Source organism: Mizuhopecten yessoensis, unplaced genomic scaffold (assembly GCF_002113885.1).
Source record: "Mizuhopecten yessoensis strain PY_sf001 unplaced genomic scaffold, ASM211388v2 scaffold5913, whole genome shotgun sequence".
NCBI lineage: Eukaryota > Metazoa > Mollusca > Bivalvia > Pectinida > Pectinidae > Mizuhopecten > Mizuhopecten yessoensis.
Window position 1 is genome coordinate 162,822 of NW_018406286.1, and position 20,851 is coordinate 183,672.

General features: G+C 33.8%; 1 protein-coding gene across 1 annotated transcript in view; it reads right to left on the reverse strand.

Moving 5' to 3' along the window:
- Positions 1–19,214, reverse strand: part of LOC110451279 (fibrocystin-L-like) — a 120,944-nt gene extending 101,730 nt beyond the window's left edge. The window contains exon 1 of the mRNA XM_021499197.1: positions 19,113–19,214. Within this exon, the coding sequence (XP_021354872.1) occupies positions 19,113–19,194 (82 nt within the window). The 5' untranslated portion in view covers positions 19,195–19,214. The remainder of the gene's footprint in view (positions 1–19,112) is intronic.
- Between the last annotated feature and the right edge of the window lie 1,637 nt (positions 19,215–20,851).

The following is a 20,851-nucleotide window of genomic DNA, read 5'->3' on the forward strand; positions in this document are numbered from 1 at the left end:
AAAGTAGATGTTTGTTGTAGACAGTGTTTAGTGTACAGAGCGGTTATTAAAATAAGTGTCTTATAATGTAGATGGTTGTTGTAGACAGTGTTTAGTATACAAAGCGGGTATTAAAATAAGTGTCTTATAAGGTAGATATTTGTTGTAGACAGTGTTTAGTATACAGAGCGGTTATTATAATAAGTGTCTTATAAGGTAGATGGTTGTTGAAGACAGTGTTTAGTATACAAAGCGGTTATTAAAATAAGTGTCTTATAAGGAAGATGGTTGTTGTAGACAGTGTTTAGTATACAGAACGGTTATTAAAATAAGTGTCTTATAAGGAAGATGGTTGTTGTAGACAGTGTTTAGTATACAAAGCGGTTATTAAAATAAGGGTTTTTTAAGGTAGATGGTTGTTGTAGACAGTGTTTATTATACAGAGCTGTAATTAAAATAAGTGTTGTATAAGGTAGATGGTTGTTGTAGAATGTGTTTAGTATACAGAGCTGTTATTAAAATAAGTGTCTTATAAGGTAGATGGTTATTGTAGACAGTGTTTAGTATACAGAGCGGTTATTATAATAAGTGTCTTATAAGGTAGATGGTTGTTGAAGACAGTGTTTAGTATACAAAGCGGTTATTAAAATAAGTGTCTTATAAGGCAGATGGTTGTTGTAGACAGTGTTTAGTATACAGAACGGTTATTAAAATAAGTGTCTTATAAGGTATATGTTTGTTGTAGACAGTGTTTAGTATACAACGCGGTTATTAAAATAAGTGTCTTATAAGGGAGATGGTTGTTGAAGACAGTGTTTAGTATACAAAGCGGTTATTAAAATAAGGGTTTTTTAAGGTAGATGGTTGTTGTAGACAGTGTTTATTATACAGAGCTGTAATTAAAATAAGTGTTGTATAAGGTAGATGGTTGTTGTAGAATGTGTTTAGTATACAGAGCTGTTATTAAAATAAGTGTCTTATAAGGTAGATGGTTGTTGTAGACAGTGTTTAGTATACAAAGCGGTTATTAAAGTAAGTGTCTTATAAGGTAGGTGGTTGTTGTGGACAGTGTTTAGTATAAAAAGCAGTTATCAAAATAAGTGTCTTATAAGGCAAGTGCTTGTTGTAGACAGTTTTTAGTATACAGAGCGGTTATTAAAATAAGTGTCTTATAAGGGAGATGGTTGTTGTAGACAGTGTTTAGTATACAGAGCGGTTATCAAAATAAGTGTCTTTTAAGGTAGATGGTTGTTGTAGACAGTGTTTAGTATACAACGCGGTTATCAAAATAAGTGTCTTATAAGGATTTCAGATTTCAGATTTCAGATTTTATTTCCAACACTCAGACACATGAAAGTGTGTAACATGAGGTACATGTACATGAATTCATATATTTAAATTATGACAAGTGCTTGTTGACGACAGTGTTAAGTATACAGAGCGGTAATTAAAATAAGTGTCTTATAAAGCATCTGGTTGTTGTAGAGAGTGTTATATATGACCAGGTACATGTATAACTATAATAGACTTGATGCTATAGCTATATCCAAGTAGCATAGTCGTGTTTGACTGTTCATGTTGTTAACCTTACGTAGCATTTAGACTGTCGGCACACTTACAAAATACGCGCCTTAAGCTGTGTTGTAGATGATCAAGCCTAAAACCTCAGTATAATTATTATTATCCAATCTGCAAGTTATTATATATTATTGAACTTAAAACTTCCATGTTTAAAAGCAATTTAATCATTTTAACTAGCACAAGTCCAAACGACATATAGGTACATGCCCAAGACCACCTGAGCTGTAAGCTCTTTCGTTTGAGTAATGTCTTTTCCAATTAACAAATATCCGACAAGAATCTGTATACAGTACGTTTTAGATTTATGTGCTACATAATTACAAATCCGGTTTTATCTGGGTTATTAGTCAATGTCTCGTGGAAATAACATGATTTAGGTAATCGCCCAAAATGAATAACTGCTATACAGTTAATATAAATATCCAATCTGATAACAAAATTAATTTCTACCATATAATATAAACGTACCTTCCACATGTCACTGTCATGTTATATTTATATACATTGTAATTTTTCACATATTTGAAGTTATTAATTTTTTGTCATATATTTATACTGATATTATGTGTATACAATCAGTAATACATATCAATATATAAAGTAATTAAGATATCATGTTCTGAACTGTTTGTAACTATTTGTAACTATTTGTAACTATTTGTAATATATTAATTTGTTGACACGACAAGTTACAAGTATGTTTATGTAGTAATGTATTGACCTCCAATGTATCATCATTGTTTGTTTACTGCTCCAATTCATTCCACCTATTAAAGTAGCTAGATACACTTCATATTATTGATTTCACTTGTAACAGTGGAAGTTGCAACCTTTTACTTATTTAAAGCCGTTAACTGACGTCACGAGGCGTCCTGAAACATTCTGTTTAAAGTATAAGAAGCTTATTGATAATTATTTAGATTACGTGAGAACACCTTACGTACATATGATTAAAGAGAGTTTAAGATAAATTTTGCCTGGTCATTCCACATTAAAATCATTTTGGTGGCACATTGGATTCCACGTCTTTCAACTAGACACGGGGATAGATTACCTGATATGTAGTGAGAAAGTATGGGGTCATTTAATAAACAATGCTGGTTTCCTCTGGCACTCAGTATTTCTTCCAACAATAAGATTAGCAGACGGATTAGAATAAGGTGATTTATACATTTTTGCTTAAAATCGTTCGAGGCATTAATTATTAATGTAGTAGTGAACTCGTACTGCTTGGCAGTGGAGTCCGAATATGACTGCGGTCACCTGTCTGACATTGAGGTACTTTTTGGGTATTCTGGCGTCTACTGTAAGACATTTCTCCTCTTCATAACAGTCAAATTTGTATCCATATATGTATGTTTTCATGCACTAGAGATATCATATATGTGAACTTTGTAAGCCTTAGTTATCAAAATGAGGACGTGACATTACTGGATGTGACTTTGGTTTAAAAAAACAGGTTTCGTCGATAAAACAGAATACGAGTATACTTCCGCAACACATTGTCTTATTCCCATTGTACTTTTTCAGTGGTCTCCATGTAATTCTTTCCTTTGTTCATATTTGGCAACGTTATATCGACACTATATTTTCTTGTTGTTACTTTAATATCTACCTTGTAACATCTTTCTTGTTACATTTGCCATGACTCCATATGTTGGTAACGGGATCTGGAAGAAGCTGTAAACAGCTGATTGGATTTGAAGATGTGTGGACATGGTCGACTTGCAATGATTAACGAGCGACATTTTTAATAAAAGATGTCGTGCAGAAATGATACACAGTTCATCACATAGTGTTTGCAGGTTTTGTTATTCCAACAATCTGAACTAGCTCTACGATTGATATAATTTGAGGTGAACACGGAAAACCTAAAACTACCGTTATAATCTGTAAATGTGTTAGAAAAACACATTATTTTATTCTTGATTGTGATTATTGTGGACTACTTTAGCGAATATTTGAATCTAAACCTTAACGAGAATGTTGCAAAAGAGTTTACTTGTGTGTCACGGGTTTATCGTCGTCTTTACAACAGAGGCCATACGTGACGTAGACGGATACCTAGGGACATTTCTACGACATAGAAGAGTAGGAAAGTGCGACAAAAAATGTAGATACCAATTGTTGCAATAAGGACAGCAGACCTAATGGTTTATTCTATGTCCCGTAAGTAGATGATACCAACACGAATAATGTAGAGGATGTCTTACCGTTCTATAGATTCTTCTTGAGCAATTGTTTACTTAAGGTGGGGAAAAGAAACGGTATAGATCCCAAGAGATGCAATGGGGACAGCAAATCAGTTTGATTTCTTCTATGCTAAAAAACCTATGCAAACATAAGAAGATGATTCCTAACCATGCTTCTGATTGTTCGTGAGTATTTTGACTTTAAAACGAGTAGATACTCCCGCTGCAGAACTAAGAGTCAACTGAAACTAGGCATTGTAATTGAGATGTAGTAATTGGACTGTAAATAGCACGAATTACAGGACACACACAATCACACGCATGTAAACTAGGTCGAGATTGCAGACGAACGAGACCGCCAGGGATATTTAAATCTTGACCTAAACATTATTTTAGGGTAATTGTCGGCATACATTGATTTTGTACAATGCCCTCATGGTCTGAAATAGGATTATGTGTACTTAATTCACTGGAACGTGCTCTTACATCCAAATGATAAATATATTGATATATATAATGTATTACTATTGATCTATTAAGTACACCATGTCACATAGAGTTCAATTTACCTTTTGTATTGCTGGTGTTATCTTATTAACAGATTCGTTTTATCTAAATATTATAAAGAAAGATTTATTCTTACAAATCTAGGTTTTTAAAAACAGTTTTCTAACATTAATTGCGCGGTTAATTTTCTACAGCTTGATTCTTGCAATACGATGGTTTCTCCTATGAATTCATGCAATTGCAAATATGTTCACTGGTTACATTTTGTTCACACAGTTCATTAGATCACGGTAATAGTTAAAGATGACTGAAACGAAAAATATAATATTAACGATAATGTGTTCACATGTAGTATCATATATGACGTCAGCCGGGATTCCTGTTATTCTCTCTTTTCATTGGCTAGAAGTCAAGGATACACTTCCGGTTTCCCCACTGGAGGGCTACTTCTGGACTAAAAAAATCAGGGGCAACGTGTAGAAAGGGGAAGCCACTCTGTTTACGCACGCATGTGTTACCATTAAAGAGCTGACGATGGAAACTCGGGAATAGTTATCATCAGAAAAACATTTTTGATTCGGTGACGTTGATATCCAGATTTAATTTTGTTTTTGTGGTTGCCATACGGTACGGACGCTCTGACTTGCATATTTCTTTCTGCTTAACGAAATGCATATGTAAGCCACAGTAGTATATACTGATAAATACACAAATTAACAAAACAACATTCAATACCTGAATGTTTGAGTATACAATACACTGACTTTAGTAACTTCCCAGCACAATAGAACTGTATAGTGTGACTTTACTTTGTATATACACTTGGACAATGACGGATTTTGGACTACATATCATAGAGAGGTGATTCCGTGTGTTGTAGAATTGATACCATATTAAATTTGCCTGTCAGACAAATAGCATTGATTACCTTCGGTAAATGTTGCTAACTTTTACAATAAATGTCAAGTTGTTGATAATAAACCCTACTTCTGTTGTAATAATTTATAAGCAGGATTTACCTTTTGTTAGAATATACATTATACATCCTAATGATACCCAATTATATGTTACAACAAATATCGCGATAATGTAGTGATCTACGTATTGACAGAAACCGAAGACAGCGTATACAGTACTGTATATTTCCGCTTTGTTTAGCGTGTGATAAAATACGAACCACGGTTCTGCTAGTATTTTATAGACAAATGATTGTGACATGACGAGTTTAATCACCTCATTATTAGCCCATTTGGTCCTTTTGAATGACAGGCAGCAGGACAGAAACAGAACATAGGTGTGTGCCGCACGCGGATGGATTGGCACGTGTAGGGTTCAGTGACTTTATCGACTCAGTAACACGAAACGGTTACTTATCATTATGTACCTGTCATCTGCTACACATATCTCTAAAAATGACATTCCAAAACTTCTATCAGCTATGTGCGTGTTTGCTTTCTTGTAATATACAACGACGCCTCACTAGCTCAAAGTGTGGTTTCACCTTTGAAATGAAAGCAAATAAAGTAACTATCTTAACTAGGTACTTTTTGACAGAGGCTGATATGTACCATAAGAGATGTTGAACAATATGTCATAACATTAAACCAATTACTGCGAAATACGGTCCTCTACCTCGTTTTGTACCAATATGCTTTTTAGACTTATAACCATTATTTTAAGATAGTGTGTCAATGATATAAAGAATACTTTATATGTACGTTTTATAGCGGGAGTCTTATTTTAGCGCCTTTCCCGCATGAAAGACTCTGCGATTAATTAAGAATGTTGAAGTTCCTGTATATTGTTCTCTGTTGCATATTTTTTCTGATGTGCCAATTCATGATGGCGTTCATCTATTCAAAATTGACAACTGCGCTTAAAGTTAAGTATACCGAGTATTTTAGTTATATTTTAGCGTTAGCATAGTTAATATACCTGAAACAGGAATGTAATCAAAGACTTTATACCGCTTACATTAAACAATATAATTTGTATGCATAAAGCACACTTATAAAACCGGTTTCTACTTGCGGACAATTTTCTCTAATTAAAACATATTTTTCAGTCATTCACATATATGAATTATACAGCATAGGAAGCGATTTCATAATGAAAATACCATATCATAATTTTGCAACTGTCAAATAAAGATCCGTTTTATTTCATACTCAATTTAACATTTCATACAAAATATAACATTTTCATACAAAATTTATGATTTTTAACATTGATCGAGGCACGCGTACGGTAGTCCAGTGGTAGGACGCCGGGATCGTGACCGAAGGGCTGCGGGTTCGAGCCACGGCACGGCACTGTGTTGTATCTTTGAGCAAGATGCTTTACTCCGCTTGTTCCAGTCTACTCAGCTGTAAATAAGTACGTGGTTGGGTAGTGCTAGAATTGTTGAATGCTAGCTGTGAGCGCCAAAATGGCAGCACCGGCTGTATGCTCCCCATGGAGTTGAGAAAGATGTTGGCTGGTTGCAAAGGCCCTATAACCACGGATAATAATTTGTGAACCGCTTTGAGACGACCTACGAACCAGGTTGTGATAAAGCGGTATATAAGAACCTCCAATTAGTATTAGTATTATTATCGATATGCACTGTTTGATTTATTTTAACTCCTATCAACTAAACCAAACATTTCGTGAAATATATGACGCAGCACTATACTCTGGTTAAAACACTCTATTTACTTATGTATCTGTCTACAGCACAACAAACAACATCTGTAATAAAAAAAAACTCAATCTATTAGTATATTATCAATCAGTTATCAGTTATGCAAAGCCTTATTAATAAAATTTCATCGATACCGCAGAGTGAAGATAATTAAAATTAGGGTGAAGACGTGGTAAAAAGTTTGATAAGGCTTACCTTCCATATGTTGTACTAGATATGTTGTACACCAACTTAAGGAATCGTAAAAACTAAAGTTCAACATTATAATATTGGGAAATGCAAAGTGCTTTACCGATATATTTGTATTTTCCGGTTACAAGGGTTCATTAGAAATCCAACAGGGGTCATATCATTTTAGACTTCATTACTTTTAATAATAATAATAGATGATATATCTGTAAAGCTTAAGCGAACCAGGCTTTGAAGGAGCTGAGCCACCACCCCGTTGATAGCTATAATTACAGGGTTAAGCGCGACTAGACAGCACTTCGGGACCTCGTTCGCATGTGAAAATATGTAAAAACAGTTAATGAATAACTGTGCTTTACATATGATTTAAAACAGATTGTGAATTAAATGGGTTTTAATGTTTTATTGTCATTTCAAGATTCTGTGTTGGACTGTAATTAAATAATTGCCAGGGGTCTTGTTATCTGTGTATGTCATTATATTTAAATGTTTGTGAAACAAGATATTGTGAAGTAAATATATATCATCCGAGCAATAAACTGGTAAAACAGTTTGTTGGATGATTAGACAACTTGTGATTCTATTAAAATATTTTAAATATATTTAAGCCTTTAAAATAACGTTAGTCACATACATAAATATTGTTTATTGAGCAGTTTTACTTCAACATTCGCAAACAGACCTGAGTTATCTATCCGTTGGAGATCAACCAGGCACTGTCAATTATAGGTAGGGAAATACGTATATTGCTAAAATGTTTCAAAAGTGGTTAAAATTGAAAAAGAAGTTTTTGATTTGATCTACGTCTACATCGATCCTCATTCTGCTTTTGTTATATTTCCTTGGAAGTAGAATGAACCTTGGTTGTAGAATTATTACAAACATTACAAGTCACAGTCAGGTTGCCATGACAGCATAGAAAATAAGTGAAGTTTCAATTTGTCCTGCGAAGTTTTATCGAAAACATTTGATGTTCTAGGCATAGAAAACAATAACTCATAGTCCGTTCTCTGTTAGTGTACATTTGTATGGAACTTGACAGTGATTCCGGCTTGAAAGAGTCTAACTGAGAAATACAATGCCGAAGGTATCCAGCACAGCACTCCGCCACGTTATTCTCTCAATGGGTTCAACGCTATTGCCAAACGTGAGGTGTCGCCAAGCGAGATGCTGGTAAGCAAAACAGATGTACGAAAGTAGAGAAAGATAAAAATCCAGAATTGTACAATGCGGACGGTATCACTTCTGTGTCATTCAGTACAGGTTACTTATTCAAATCTGCAATTCTGCAAGGAGTTGTTGCCACATTCGTTGCTTTCTGCACCACGCAGTGGGTAAGAGCAACAGCAACACACTTACAGGGGTGTCGCTACATGATAACTTGTTCTAAAATTAAGAATATTCTTGTTTTGCGTTTTCTGATCATCATTAAACTTTGTTCCATGGTTTTTGTTCACAAACGGCTGAAATGTTACAGTCACGTGTACCCTGACGTGATCTACATACACGATATTTCATTAAGGTATATTAACCAAACGGATAAGGAAACGATTGAAATCTTTCCCTTGGGTCACTATTTTATCAGTTGTTGTTATCTTTCCTTATCGTTCCGACTTTTTTTAAATTTTATATATACGTCGTGGTATTTTTTATACTTAGAACAATAAATAAAGCTTTAAAAATCATTCTATTTTGCAACATTTGATTCATAGCATAGATACATATATTAACACAAGTAGACTTTAAATATTAAATGAAGTACAGATGTACTTTAACGTAACGTTAGGTCAGTCAAAACTTGTTTACTGGTCAAATATATACACTCCAGTATAATATATAAAGTATCGAAATTCATGCAAATCGTTTGAATAATTGAAAGAAGATAAATTATGTTAGTTTGTTCTTGATCTGCTTTTGTGCCAACTATAGACATTGCAATATTTAGTACCTGTATGTTAAATCAAACGGGACCTTGGTAGCTTAATACTTGTGAATTAAAGCAAACGATACCAAGTTTAAGTGTGAGGCGTTTTTCCGAAGAAAAATTGTATGGAGTGACATTTGAAGATGCCACAGTGTTGATGTAAGGCGCATAAGTGATACATTGTATCCGTCGATAGGTTACTTTACTAGTTCTGTAAATACATTAGTATTTTTATATTGACATGGAGACATCGTCCTTCAGAACACATTCAACTGGATATAGATAATTTATTTTAACGACATGAGAGGCAAATCTTATGATTTATCCCTTTACTGAAACCACCAAACCTTCAATGTCGTTGTTATACAGAGAAAAGGTTAATTGATTTATATATGATCATATATCTAAATATTAAGGGGATAGTTTCCCATTTCTTCTCTCCGGGTAGTCTTCCGTCATTCTAACTATGTTATATGCAAAATATCTTAAGCAGTTTTCTTGCCGCTAAAACATACGTGATCTAGTTTTATGTATTTATATTGTGTGCTGGTATGTTCTTTTGCCAATTCATTTTAAATGTTGTGTTGAAGTTGTGTAATGTTAGCTATTAAACCCGTACCATTCTCTTAAAGTAAAACAGCTGTAATTGCTAATGACGAAATACAACTCCATAGTTTGGTATTCAGGCATTTCATGAATGTTCATCTTGATAACAAATTGAAACAAATTAATTATATAGACAGTTAAAAAAATTGTTCTGATAATAAAAACATTAAGGTGTTATGACCTTAGCTTCCATCATTTCTTTTCCTTTTAATGTTTTTTGTTAAGTACATGGCGCTTCAGGTGGACATTGTAAACTCCGTTCTACATCTTAAAAACGGGACTCGTCCGTTATGCAAATACGAATATCGCCTAACCCTCTAGTACTAATACGTTTGTAGCCTATTAGTACGGGATTTAACCAAAAGATATAAGAAGGGACATTGTTCTGTCATTTGTAAACTTTGTTATCTGCCGCAATATTTTTTATGCCTTGCTTACATTACTGTGCTGTTTTGTTGTATATTTGTGAGGAAGTGGACCGTTGTCACGTGCTCTTTACACAAAGCAACACAGACGCTTTATTCTGTATTTTTTATAATCCATTGAAGCAGGTGTTAACTTCACAATTTTAGTGTTCTGTTATAATCAAACTTCAAATATTTAAATAACTATTCAAACAAATGTTTGCATTGTTATATAATAACAGTATCACACATTAACGCTGGCATGTTTGCATACTTTTGTATCGTGCCTCATGATCTGTGTGAATGTAATTGAATGGTCTTATACCCGAGTGGTTAAAACATATAGCAGGACATTGATAGTCGTACTAAAAACAATGTTGATGAATTGTACTGCGTAAATAATTCTCACACTGCAATATGCAACATATTTACATGAAAACAAAACATTGTGATTTCTTTAATAATTATATTGTTATACGGTTAAGCATATAAATTGTGCAAAATTGATTTGACTGGAGTTAAGTAGACAATATTATTTCTTTTGTTTTCTTGTTTAAAAGGACACGGTGGATATATATTATCATTTTTTAATATATTTACCGTCGTAAAATGAATCGTGCCGTGGTTCAGCCTACCTCAATAAAATTCTGTTGAACAAACATCCGATATATATTAAATTTAAGTGGATGGTTGTTAGTAAATATTTACTAAATTTACATTAATAGAAGTAGAATTTTATAATGTGTCAATTAAAATGGAATCTTTTTCAAAATAATTATTTGCAATCATACAAAAACAGAATGTTGGCATATGAACGAATACGTGGGATCGAATTTCACTAAGCAAACATAAGCAAAACAATCATCAGAATTACACAATCTTTCGAGATACAGATTTATCAAATATATATTCAGGTGCCTTTCTTAAAACGTCATTTAACATTTGATCGAAGGTATTTACAAGATTATTATCATAACAAAACATAAATGAATTATACAAAGTATATTTAGGAAGCAGCGTATTAGTTTCTATTAAATTGCACGGATGGTATACGACACAGATAAATGAAGTGATGTATTATACCAGTAACAGTAAAACAGCGAAATCGATAATATCCGCAGTAACTTACTAAACGGCGCCAATGTAGTGTAATTTCATAATGCACATTAACGTTCTATCAGTTTATAGCTACGTCACTGTAGAGATCGATTAACAACCATATATAGGATATATTCATTTCGTTCCTATTCACAAACCATACTTCTTTCTGCAGTTTTACACGAGAGCCTTTTACATGATGACACTTGTAACAGGTGACTTTTAGTCATGCCATAGTCAACATTTAAAGACTTACATTTTTTTCTATTTGGCCTTACCCTTGAACAATTTGACATTTACTAATGTTGTTTTTGTACTTTTCATACTTGTCCGCAGACACTCGAGGTTGATGTATATTGTGTATCTCGTGCGTAAAACGGAAAGTTGAATATATACCTCAGACAAATTCATTAGAATATATAATGGTGTGCGTTTGTGAACCCAGATATAGACAGATGAAGAGATTTTCCTTTTCAACATCGATTTTTCACACCAATCTGTGTTTGTGATTAAAATGTGGCCTTAGAACATCATTATGTTGCCGGGTACAATACATGTACTGGTACAGGGACGCTGATCTACATTTTATGTAGATTAAATTGAAATCACTTTTCATAGTTATAACAGCTGTTTGAGACGCGACAATAACTTGCGTGAAACATCAGTGTTTATGCTAGATAATAGCGTACAAAGGTCAAAGTAGGCGAGGGGTTTCATATGTTAAGTCTATTTCCTTCATTTGGCCCGATTATATGTTCTTGTGTACAAAACATGACTTCCTGCCTAGATGTTTTTTGGTGAATATGTCAAAGTAATTAGCTACTGTACATTTTAATTTATCAATTTACATTAACAAGGTTTCTTATGTGTATAATGAAATTAACCTTTGGCTTTATTTAACAGAATATTGAATATCCAATTTGACTCATGGGCGGATTTTTAATGTGATATTATATTTATTCAACCACAAACCGTTCCAATATTGTCCTGAAATATCAATAAAGATTGTTTGTATAAGAAGGATATTTTAAAACTTCAAATATCACAAGACCTTTTATGTGATCATTATAAATTTAATTTTGATTGTATTAAGTATTTACCTTCAGGGTATTAACAACTTAAACACTTTTCATTTTTCACGTGATGTGTCTTAATACAGAACGTCCTTATTCTTCTCGTACCAACTCCTCAATAGATATTACATCTATTACCTGTAAAAGTAAGGTACGAGAAATGTGTACTCAAGTGTACCTCGCTATTAACAATACATTTTACTATTTGTGTTTTATACGGTATAAGTGCAAGAAAAATACATACAATGTAGATATATAATGATCAACTCTTCTTTTAACCATTTGTATTTTATATGTCAAAAGTGCAAGGTCGGAGAAATGTATAAAGATACAAATGTTTAAGTAAACTTAGCGGTCATCTCCGCATTTTACCCTTTTCATTTTATATGGTATAATTATGACATCCAAATAATACATACAATGTACATTTTTACGTAAACCTGGTTATCAACTAAACATTTAACATCTGTTTTTGATATGTTATAAGTGCAAGGTCCGATAAATGTATAAAATACAGAAATTTAAATAAACTTTGTGATCCACTCGACATTTAACCAATAGTATTTTATATGGTATAAGTGCAAGGTCCGATAAATGTATAAAATACAGATGGTTAAGTAAACCTTGTGATCCACTCGACATTTAACCAATAGAATTTTATATGGTATAAGTGCGAGGTCCGTGGAATGTATAAAATACAGATGTTTAAGTTAACTTTGTGATCAACTCGACATTTAACCAATTGTATTTAAATGGTATACATTGTAAGTGCAAGGTCGGAAAAATACATACAATGTAGATGTTTAAGTTACCCTGGTGATAAACTCCCCATTTTACAAATCCCATAACATAGGTCATCCTAAGGCTCAATAGAATACATGGTCAGGTAATCCAGGTTTACTTGGAGTAGTCTCTGTTTTAGTAGGTTATATTATATCTTCTTTATATCATGTTTCGCATAACTGCCAACGTCAAACCTCAATCACTGTCAGATACAGCTGGTTCCTGATCAATACATGTATATATGACAAAAAATGTCGGAAAATCTGTCATACGTGTGAGATATGTAGTATAAACTACCTTAAACTATGGAATTTTGTTTTTGTATCAGCAATCTTATATTTATATTTGGAAATCAGAAAGTATATACAAAGCCCTTTGAAAGTACAAATTCTGGCTCTTTGTGCATTTTAAATAATGCGCTAAAAAACGACTGCGCTAATTGGAAGTTCTGTGTAATGTTGTCTATTGCATAAACTGTTAGCGCGTCAATAAATCAATGAACTTGCACGAGTAATTAGTAATACACTGAATTTTTAGTGCACTAAATTATAAGAGATAATCACTTATTTCGAAAAAAATATGCTGAGTTTGGTTATTAGTTTTGAGATAGTATATCACGTTTGTATTTTAATGTCACAATTTCCAATATTTCACTGATAAAAACATGACAAAGGCACACTTGAGTTGCCTGTGTTTATTTTTTTCATTTAACGGGCTATAACGGATAAGATATATAAGCACTGTCTTCTTATAACAATACCCATACTTTGGACGAAATTGAATCATTTTTCTACCAAAATCGGTTTTAAAACGAGATTACGTTATGTTATCCGATACAAAAGAAGTTAATAACTGCTGTCAATCATTCATATGCGCATATAAATAGTGCATATTATATAAAGATAATTAAACATTTATGCGTCCAACGATACTTATGGAGGCTAACCGGTGGGCATAACGTAACACAAATTAGCAAAACAAAAAATAAAATAAGATTTTTGAAAATACTGCAAATGTACATATTTGAGAGGTAATTTTATTTTCGTGCTTTTTCGCTTTATAATAATGTGCCAAATCATTGAATTTCCGGTATGTTGCTTTCTATCTCATATACTGTTCATCAGTACTCGTACATAGAGGATGAACGTAAGACACCCATAGGTGATTGTACCTCTACACTTTGGTAATAGAGATGAATTACACTGCATCATACAGATGTCGCCTCCTTCGAGAACTCATCAGTGACGTTAGGGCCCAGAAAGTAAAACTTGATAATATTCGAAAATATGAGGTTACTAAAATTAGCATAATGTTTTTTTTATATATATTAGCATATTTACGGTATATCAACAACTTTTTTTTCTATTATGATCTTTGATACTTTATTACTCGAACAGATTGGAGTTTTAATTATATAGGCCATGAAACTAGTGTCACGTTCTTCTCGTTTTCCCTTTAATTATTGTAGATATTACATAGCCCCATGCAGGATCTTATCAATACTCTCGATATTGATTACTGTTTAAGGGCTGCGACCTAGATGTACTCTACTTTGCACCGTGATCCCGTGTACAAAGGTTGTGAGACATTTGAAGACTCGTGAATACCATCATGTTTTCAGAACAATTTCTCATGACATAATAACCCTTTCTTACCTGAAGATACTTGGGATCATTTTCTCAACAATCCGCTCTAAATAGACATAATTGGAGTTACATGTATCAAAGCTGTTATTTATCTAATTATTAAAAAATCATTTTCGTGATAGGACAAAAACTAGCAATTAAATCGCAGCGATAAAGAGCAAATTACATTTTGTTGAAGAGCTTTTAATGAGCTTACGTTACTTTGTATCACATGCAATCTTTAACTAAGAACTGCTTTGATATCTGGTACAATTCTCAAACTGCACGTTTATTGAGTGTAAAAGTAGAAGGTCTGATTCTGGTTGTGGGGATTTGTGAGTAGATATGTAATTGTTTATTCGCATTAAAATGCAACCATGAAAGAGAACACTAGATGGTAGTCAGGTATACAATTATTTTCCGTGCGACAGTCGCAGAATTTAGATTTTACACAGGTCTATGTAATATTGATCCCCTGCGAACTTTCCTTTTCAGATTTCCATACATCAGACTTTGACAAAAAATACTTAGTTTCATTAAATACTTGATAATAACAGATATAAAGAGACATATAAGAGATATTCAAGAAGGAAGACAAATAATTTTAACTAAAGATTTCAATAGATCTATATATATATTTTTCATGATGATTGTCGATGATTATAAAGTTCAGTTCGAACTGTGGTGAGAAATTAAATATACAATATAGAATGCAACTGTAAGAGTAATGTTCTCAACAGTTAACTTTTATTATCGAGATAGTGTCACGTCATCACTGGGTGTTAATACCAACTTTGAAATTAACAAGTATCTCCCAGATCTGCGTATGCAAGATTATAAGACTATTGCATGCTTAGGGGTGTAGGACAGGGAAATTCCACCCGAGGGAGAATATTTTGGTAAAACCCGAGGTTGTTGACGTGAAGTGTAAGACAGAATATATTTCCCTGTTCGGAAGTGTGAAAATCTCTGTCTAGAAGAAAACTATTCGACGCTGTTTAGATTGAAAGCTTGTTTCGTTTAGATAACACGGTCGCTTATCGTACCACCGCCTTCTATGTCATCACATTTAACTTTCATAAAACATAGATTCATAACGAGCAATATCTTTAGTATTATACAAAACGCTGTTAGGAGCAGTGAAATAATTGCTAAGACCTTCCTTTAAAAGGTCAAATGACACCGCCTCTAAAGATAGGTACGGTGTAATACCCTTGTCTGAGGTCGACGACAAAATATGGACCGAGGTGTAGGAACTGTTCTAACATGCAACTTGACACTAAGGTATATGCTTTAAAACCTACAATAGACACTGTACTACGTGCCACCGGGATGTCCTGTAATGTTGTCCACCCTTTACCGCTAACTTATTCCACTTCCTGCAATTCATTTAATTTTTGTGGAACATGTTTTGCACCACTGTATCCCTTACGCTTCTAATGATACTCATAGCTGAAAATGAGATATAGAAATTGAATTAACAGGGAATTTTGTTAAAACAAACTATCTTCCTGCCTACTGCTGATACCTATTTGCTGGTCGATACCAATTCCCTTGAAATCCATACTGCATACATTTGTATATCATTTTATAGGTCTATAACAGGTTAACACTATAAAATTAACAAAATGTACATATGTTAAAGTCGATACACAATCCACGTCATAATCTGAAGAGACGCGAACTAAAGACACCATATTGCCCATAAAGTGATATACTGGTCAACAGTTCTATAGAAATACAGTAAGATTTCTGATCACGCAATTGTAGGTTCTGAATTGCATACTGTGATAACACAACATGGAGGTGGGGGGAAGTGGGTGTTGTTACTGTTTGTATGAAACATTACGGTAAAACTCCGTAGTGTTTGCCTGCGGTGGATCATGGATTATTAAGCTTCGATCGCGAATTCAAGCACCGCGCGAACAACATATGGAGACAAAATGTGAAACATTAACTTCACAAATAAGTACAGAAACGTGATGTCGCAATATGAAGTTTGCAAATATTATAAATCCAGTTTGCAACTTACAGTAAACTGAACATAAATGTGTCTTATGTTAATACAGTACTGATAAATATCATAATATCAATACTTTACACCAAAAGTAAGATATCAGTAAATACTTGTTCTCGTATCGAATGTTCTCGTTTCGAATGTTCTCGTTTCGAATGTTCTTGTTTCGAATGTTCTCGTTTCGAATTAAGTAATATTCATCCGTTCATTCAATGTTATATGCAAACCTATCTCTGTTAAATTTAGGATTTTCCACCTGAAAATATCCTTTACGTCATCAATATGCAAGATAAATAAAATGCATTATTTTGGTCTCGCACCTTTTAGTTCGAAAAAACTAATCCAATTTTGCTAAAGATTACAATTATACTGTCTGGAGCCTCAACTAAATATGGCCCCTACACGACTAAAGCTACATTTGAATGCTTTCGTGTAAAAATGTAGTCCGTCTTTACAAAGAAGACAACGTATTTCACCACGTTGATTATATCATATTAACATCATCAGATATCTAACTTTATTATGTACATCAAAACAATACATAAAACGATAAAAAAGAAATGAATAATGCAGATTGTCAATTTCGTGTCGTTAACGCGCGGATGAATCCGTCGCTGTGCGAAATGACCTATGATGGTACCAAACAGATCGGACAAGATAGAAAAGTCTAGCATGGGGTATAACGTGGGATATATCTGTCTGAGGTGCGAGAAACTCCTAGTTATCCTTATCTCAAGTGTTAAAAAGAAGATATACGTTTTAGATTTTTCCTGGGTTTTTTTTAATTCCGGAACTCAATCGGGACAATACATGTCTGTTAACTTCAACAAAATCACTTTTCAATCATTCATTGTCTTATAGAACTGGGTGGTTATGTGAGTATTGATGCTTTAGAATGATGAACCATGGAACATGGTAACTTTAAGGACATGAGGAACTAGAAAGTAAAAAATACAATCTCTAACCATTTGTATCATGCTAAAACGAAAGGCGAACATGTTAAAAAAGTCAACATAAATCATTATTTCTTTTACAAAAATTATGAAACAAACAAATAAAATAAATCACTCTTGTTGGCAAGGGCGTCTTTGTGTTAGAAAAACCGGACTCCCGCAAGAAAAAAAAGATATCACGGATTTGGGCAGGTGACCCAATACTGTATCACTTGAGATCGCAGAATCAACAAACCGGACCGAATCGGTAACAGGCGAACGTGTACCCCGCTAAAAATATGTCGATCGCGATGTAATTTCTCCTTTAATATCGTCTGCAGTGTTTTCCTGTGATCGACAATATTCTGATTGGTAAAGAAAGCCTTTGAGATGAACGTATCACACCAACACAAGTGAATGCACGTTTTGAAATGTTGGTTATTCCGTCTTTGCATATTGCAGAGTTATCTTCTCTTGTGAGCAGGTATTGGTTGTTACGTCATTGGTTTGTGTGAGAAAATTACGTCGTTTTCTCAAAAATTGATCACGTTACTCTCACAAACAAATGACGTAACAATCAATACCTGTTCTCAAGAGCAGATAACTTTGCAATACGCAAAGACGGAATAGATACAGAAACCAAAAATGATATACACAGCGCCATGCAGCTGTTCCGTCCGTAAAGGGATTATTGGTGATGCTAAGGGCGTAACGTTAGAATTCCAAATTGGTATAAACTACTGCTGAAACAGAAGGGGATGTGCATAAAACGAATTTTAAAATTTAGAAAAGCACAGATTAATTTCAAATATATAACGAGGAAAGTGTGTATATTATGAACCCTGCCACTACTCAACAGAGACAATTATGGCTTTTAAGGTTACGGCAAACCTCGGGGACGAAACATCCACCAGAATATTTTACAATCATGTATCTTGAATGATAAACATCACTGACACACACTATTGATTGTACCTTTTGGAAATAGATACAGTATACCAAAAATTAGTTCTGACAATTCAGTTCAGTGAAGTCATTTTGGAGAAGTTACAAACATGGGTAATTGCCGAGGGAGTTAGTCTGCGGTGATGTTTTGAGTTTTCGAACTAACACACGGCTATTAGCCAGTAACTCGCTTGCCAATGAAGTCTGGCAGAAACCAAATGTACATATTCAGATTTTGAGTCAACTATCGTAATTATATAACTCCTATGACAGATATCAACACCAATTATGATGTAAAAATAAGACAAGAGACATGAAGTCATCATAATTTAGCGTCTTACGGAAAAGGGCATTAAATGACGACGTTTCTAATGAAGAATTCACAAATAACTAAAATTAGGCTTATTCAATGAATCTCATATGACATTCATTTAGTTTTCTTCATATATACAATTGGTGAAAATAAGGTTATTAAAATAATATAGAAAAAATATTAATTTCTAGAATAAATAAATTAATAAACAATAAAATTAATTAATTGGTAAACATTGATAAACGGTTTAAATCGGCTTACCTTTAAGACTCAGCAGGAACGTAAAAAGGATCAGGAAAATACCACGTTCCCGGACCAGCATTCTGTCTCCAGCCCACGCCATACCCAAGTCACTTACTTGGATAGTTCGGTCGGGATAGATAAATCACCCAGGTGGTGACAGTACTTATAGCACGAGAGACATTTGATTATGAATTAGATATTTAAATTAGCCCGTTGAATATCGATATTGTAAGTATACACATGACTGGAAAGTGTGACGAAAGAAGGTCACGGTCGATTTCAATTCAAACGTCTTACAATGTGGATACACGAGTATAGGGGATAGACACGAGTTATTGTGTTAACTGTTATAATGCGGAAAGTTTTATAACGCTTTAAATATGTACAGAAATATAACTATTGTTTTGCATTGTACGAAGGTAACCAATCTGAAAACTGCTTTTGGCATGTGCTAGCTACTCTCAGCTATAAACTTGTTGAATCATGAGTGTTTCTTTAACGGCTTCATTAAATAATAATCATTCATTCAGTTAAATTTTCAAATAATAACCTTTTTTTAATGTGTAGAAACAGTGATATTTTATTTAAAGTCGGTCGTTTTGAATACTAGAATATGCTGATTCTGCTTTTAGTGTTAATTACTATAAAAATATACCCGGCGTCAAAATCCATTTGAGATTTGCGACGCAAAAGTCCTGCTGAGTTGCCGACTTTTAAACAATGGCACTATTACTGTATCATATAAAACATGTGGTTCATCAGTACACATGTACTGACCGAAAGTTGAGAAAAAACAAAAGGGCTTGTGATCCATCATGATCCCCTCAGCAGATGTTAGTTTTACTTGTGATCCCCCATAATCCCCTCAGCAGATGTTTGTTTTACTTGTGATCCGCCATGATCCCCTCATCAGATGTTTGTTTTACTTGTGATCCGCCATGATCCCCTCAGCAGATGTTTGTTTTACTTGTGATATACCATGATCCCCTCAGCAGGTGTTTGTTTTATTTGTGATCCACCATGATCCCCTCAGCAGATGTTAGTTTTACTTGTGATCAACCATGATCCCCTCATCATATGTTAGTTTTACTTGTGAACCGCCATGATCCCCTCAGCAGATGTTTGTTTTACTCGTGATCCACCATGATCCCCTCAGCAGATGTTTGTTTTACTTGTGATCCACCATGATCCCCTCAGCAGATGTTTGTTTTACTTGTGATCCACCATGATCCCCTCAGCAGATGTTTGTTTTACTTGTGATCCACCATGATCCCCTCAGCAGATGTTTGTTTTACTTGTGATCCACCATGATCCCCTCAGCAGATGTTTGTTTTACTTGTGATCCACCATGATCCCCTCAGCAGATGTTTGTTTTACTTGTGATCCACCATGATCCCCTCATCAGATGTTAGTTTTACTTGTGATTGTTTATAAGGTTATTTAAATCTCAATTTTTCAATTACCAAAAGTGAGCTGGTATACAACTGACCAATGCAATCGTAAAAACCGTCAATGCATCACTGGTTTGACAATCTGACCAAATCCGCTGAGAGTGACACAACACAGATGAGTATTTTATATAAATGCAAGTATTTTACAGAAGTGTTTCCGATGTCGAACTTTATGGGTTCTTAAGATTTTAGTACTATACCAGTTACCAGTGTACCAACTTGTCCACAGGACTTCACTCACTATAGATGATAATGTCAAATTTAGTTCTGTTTGCAATGCTTGTGTAAGAAATAATTGGCAAATAT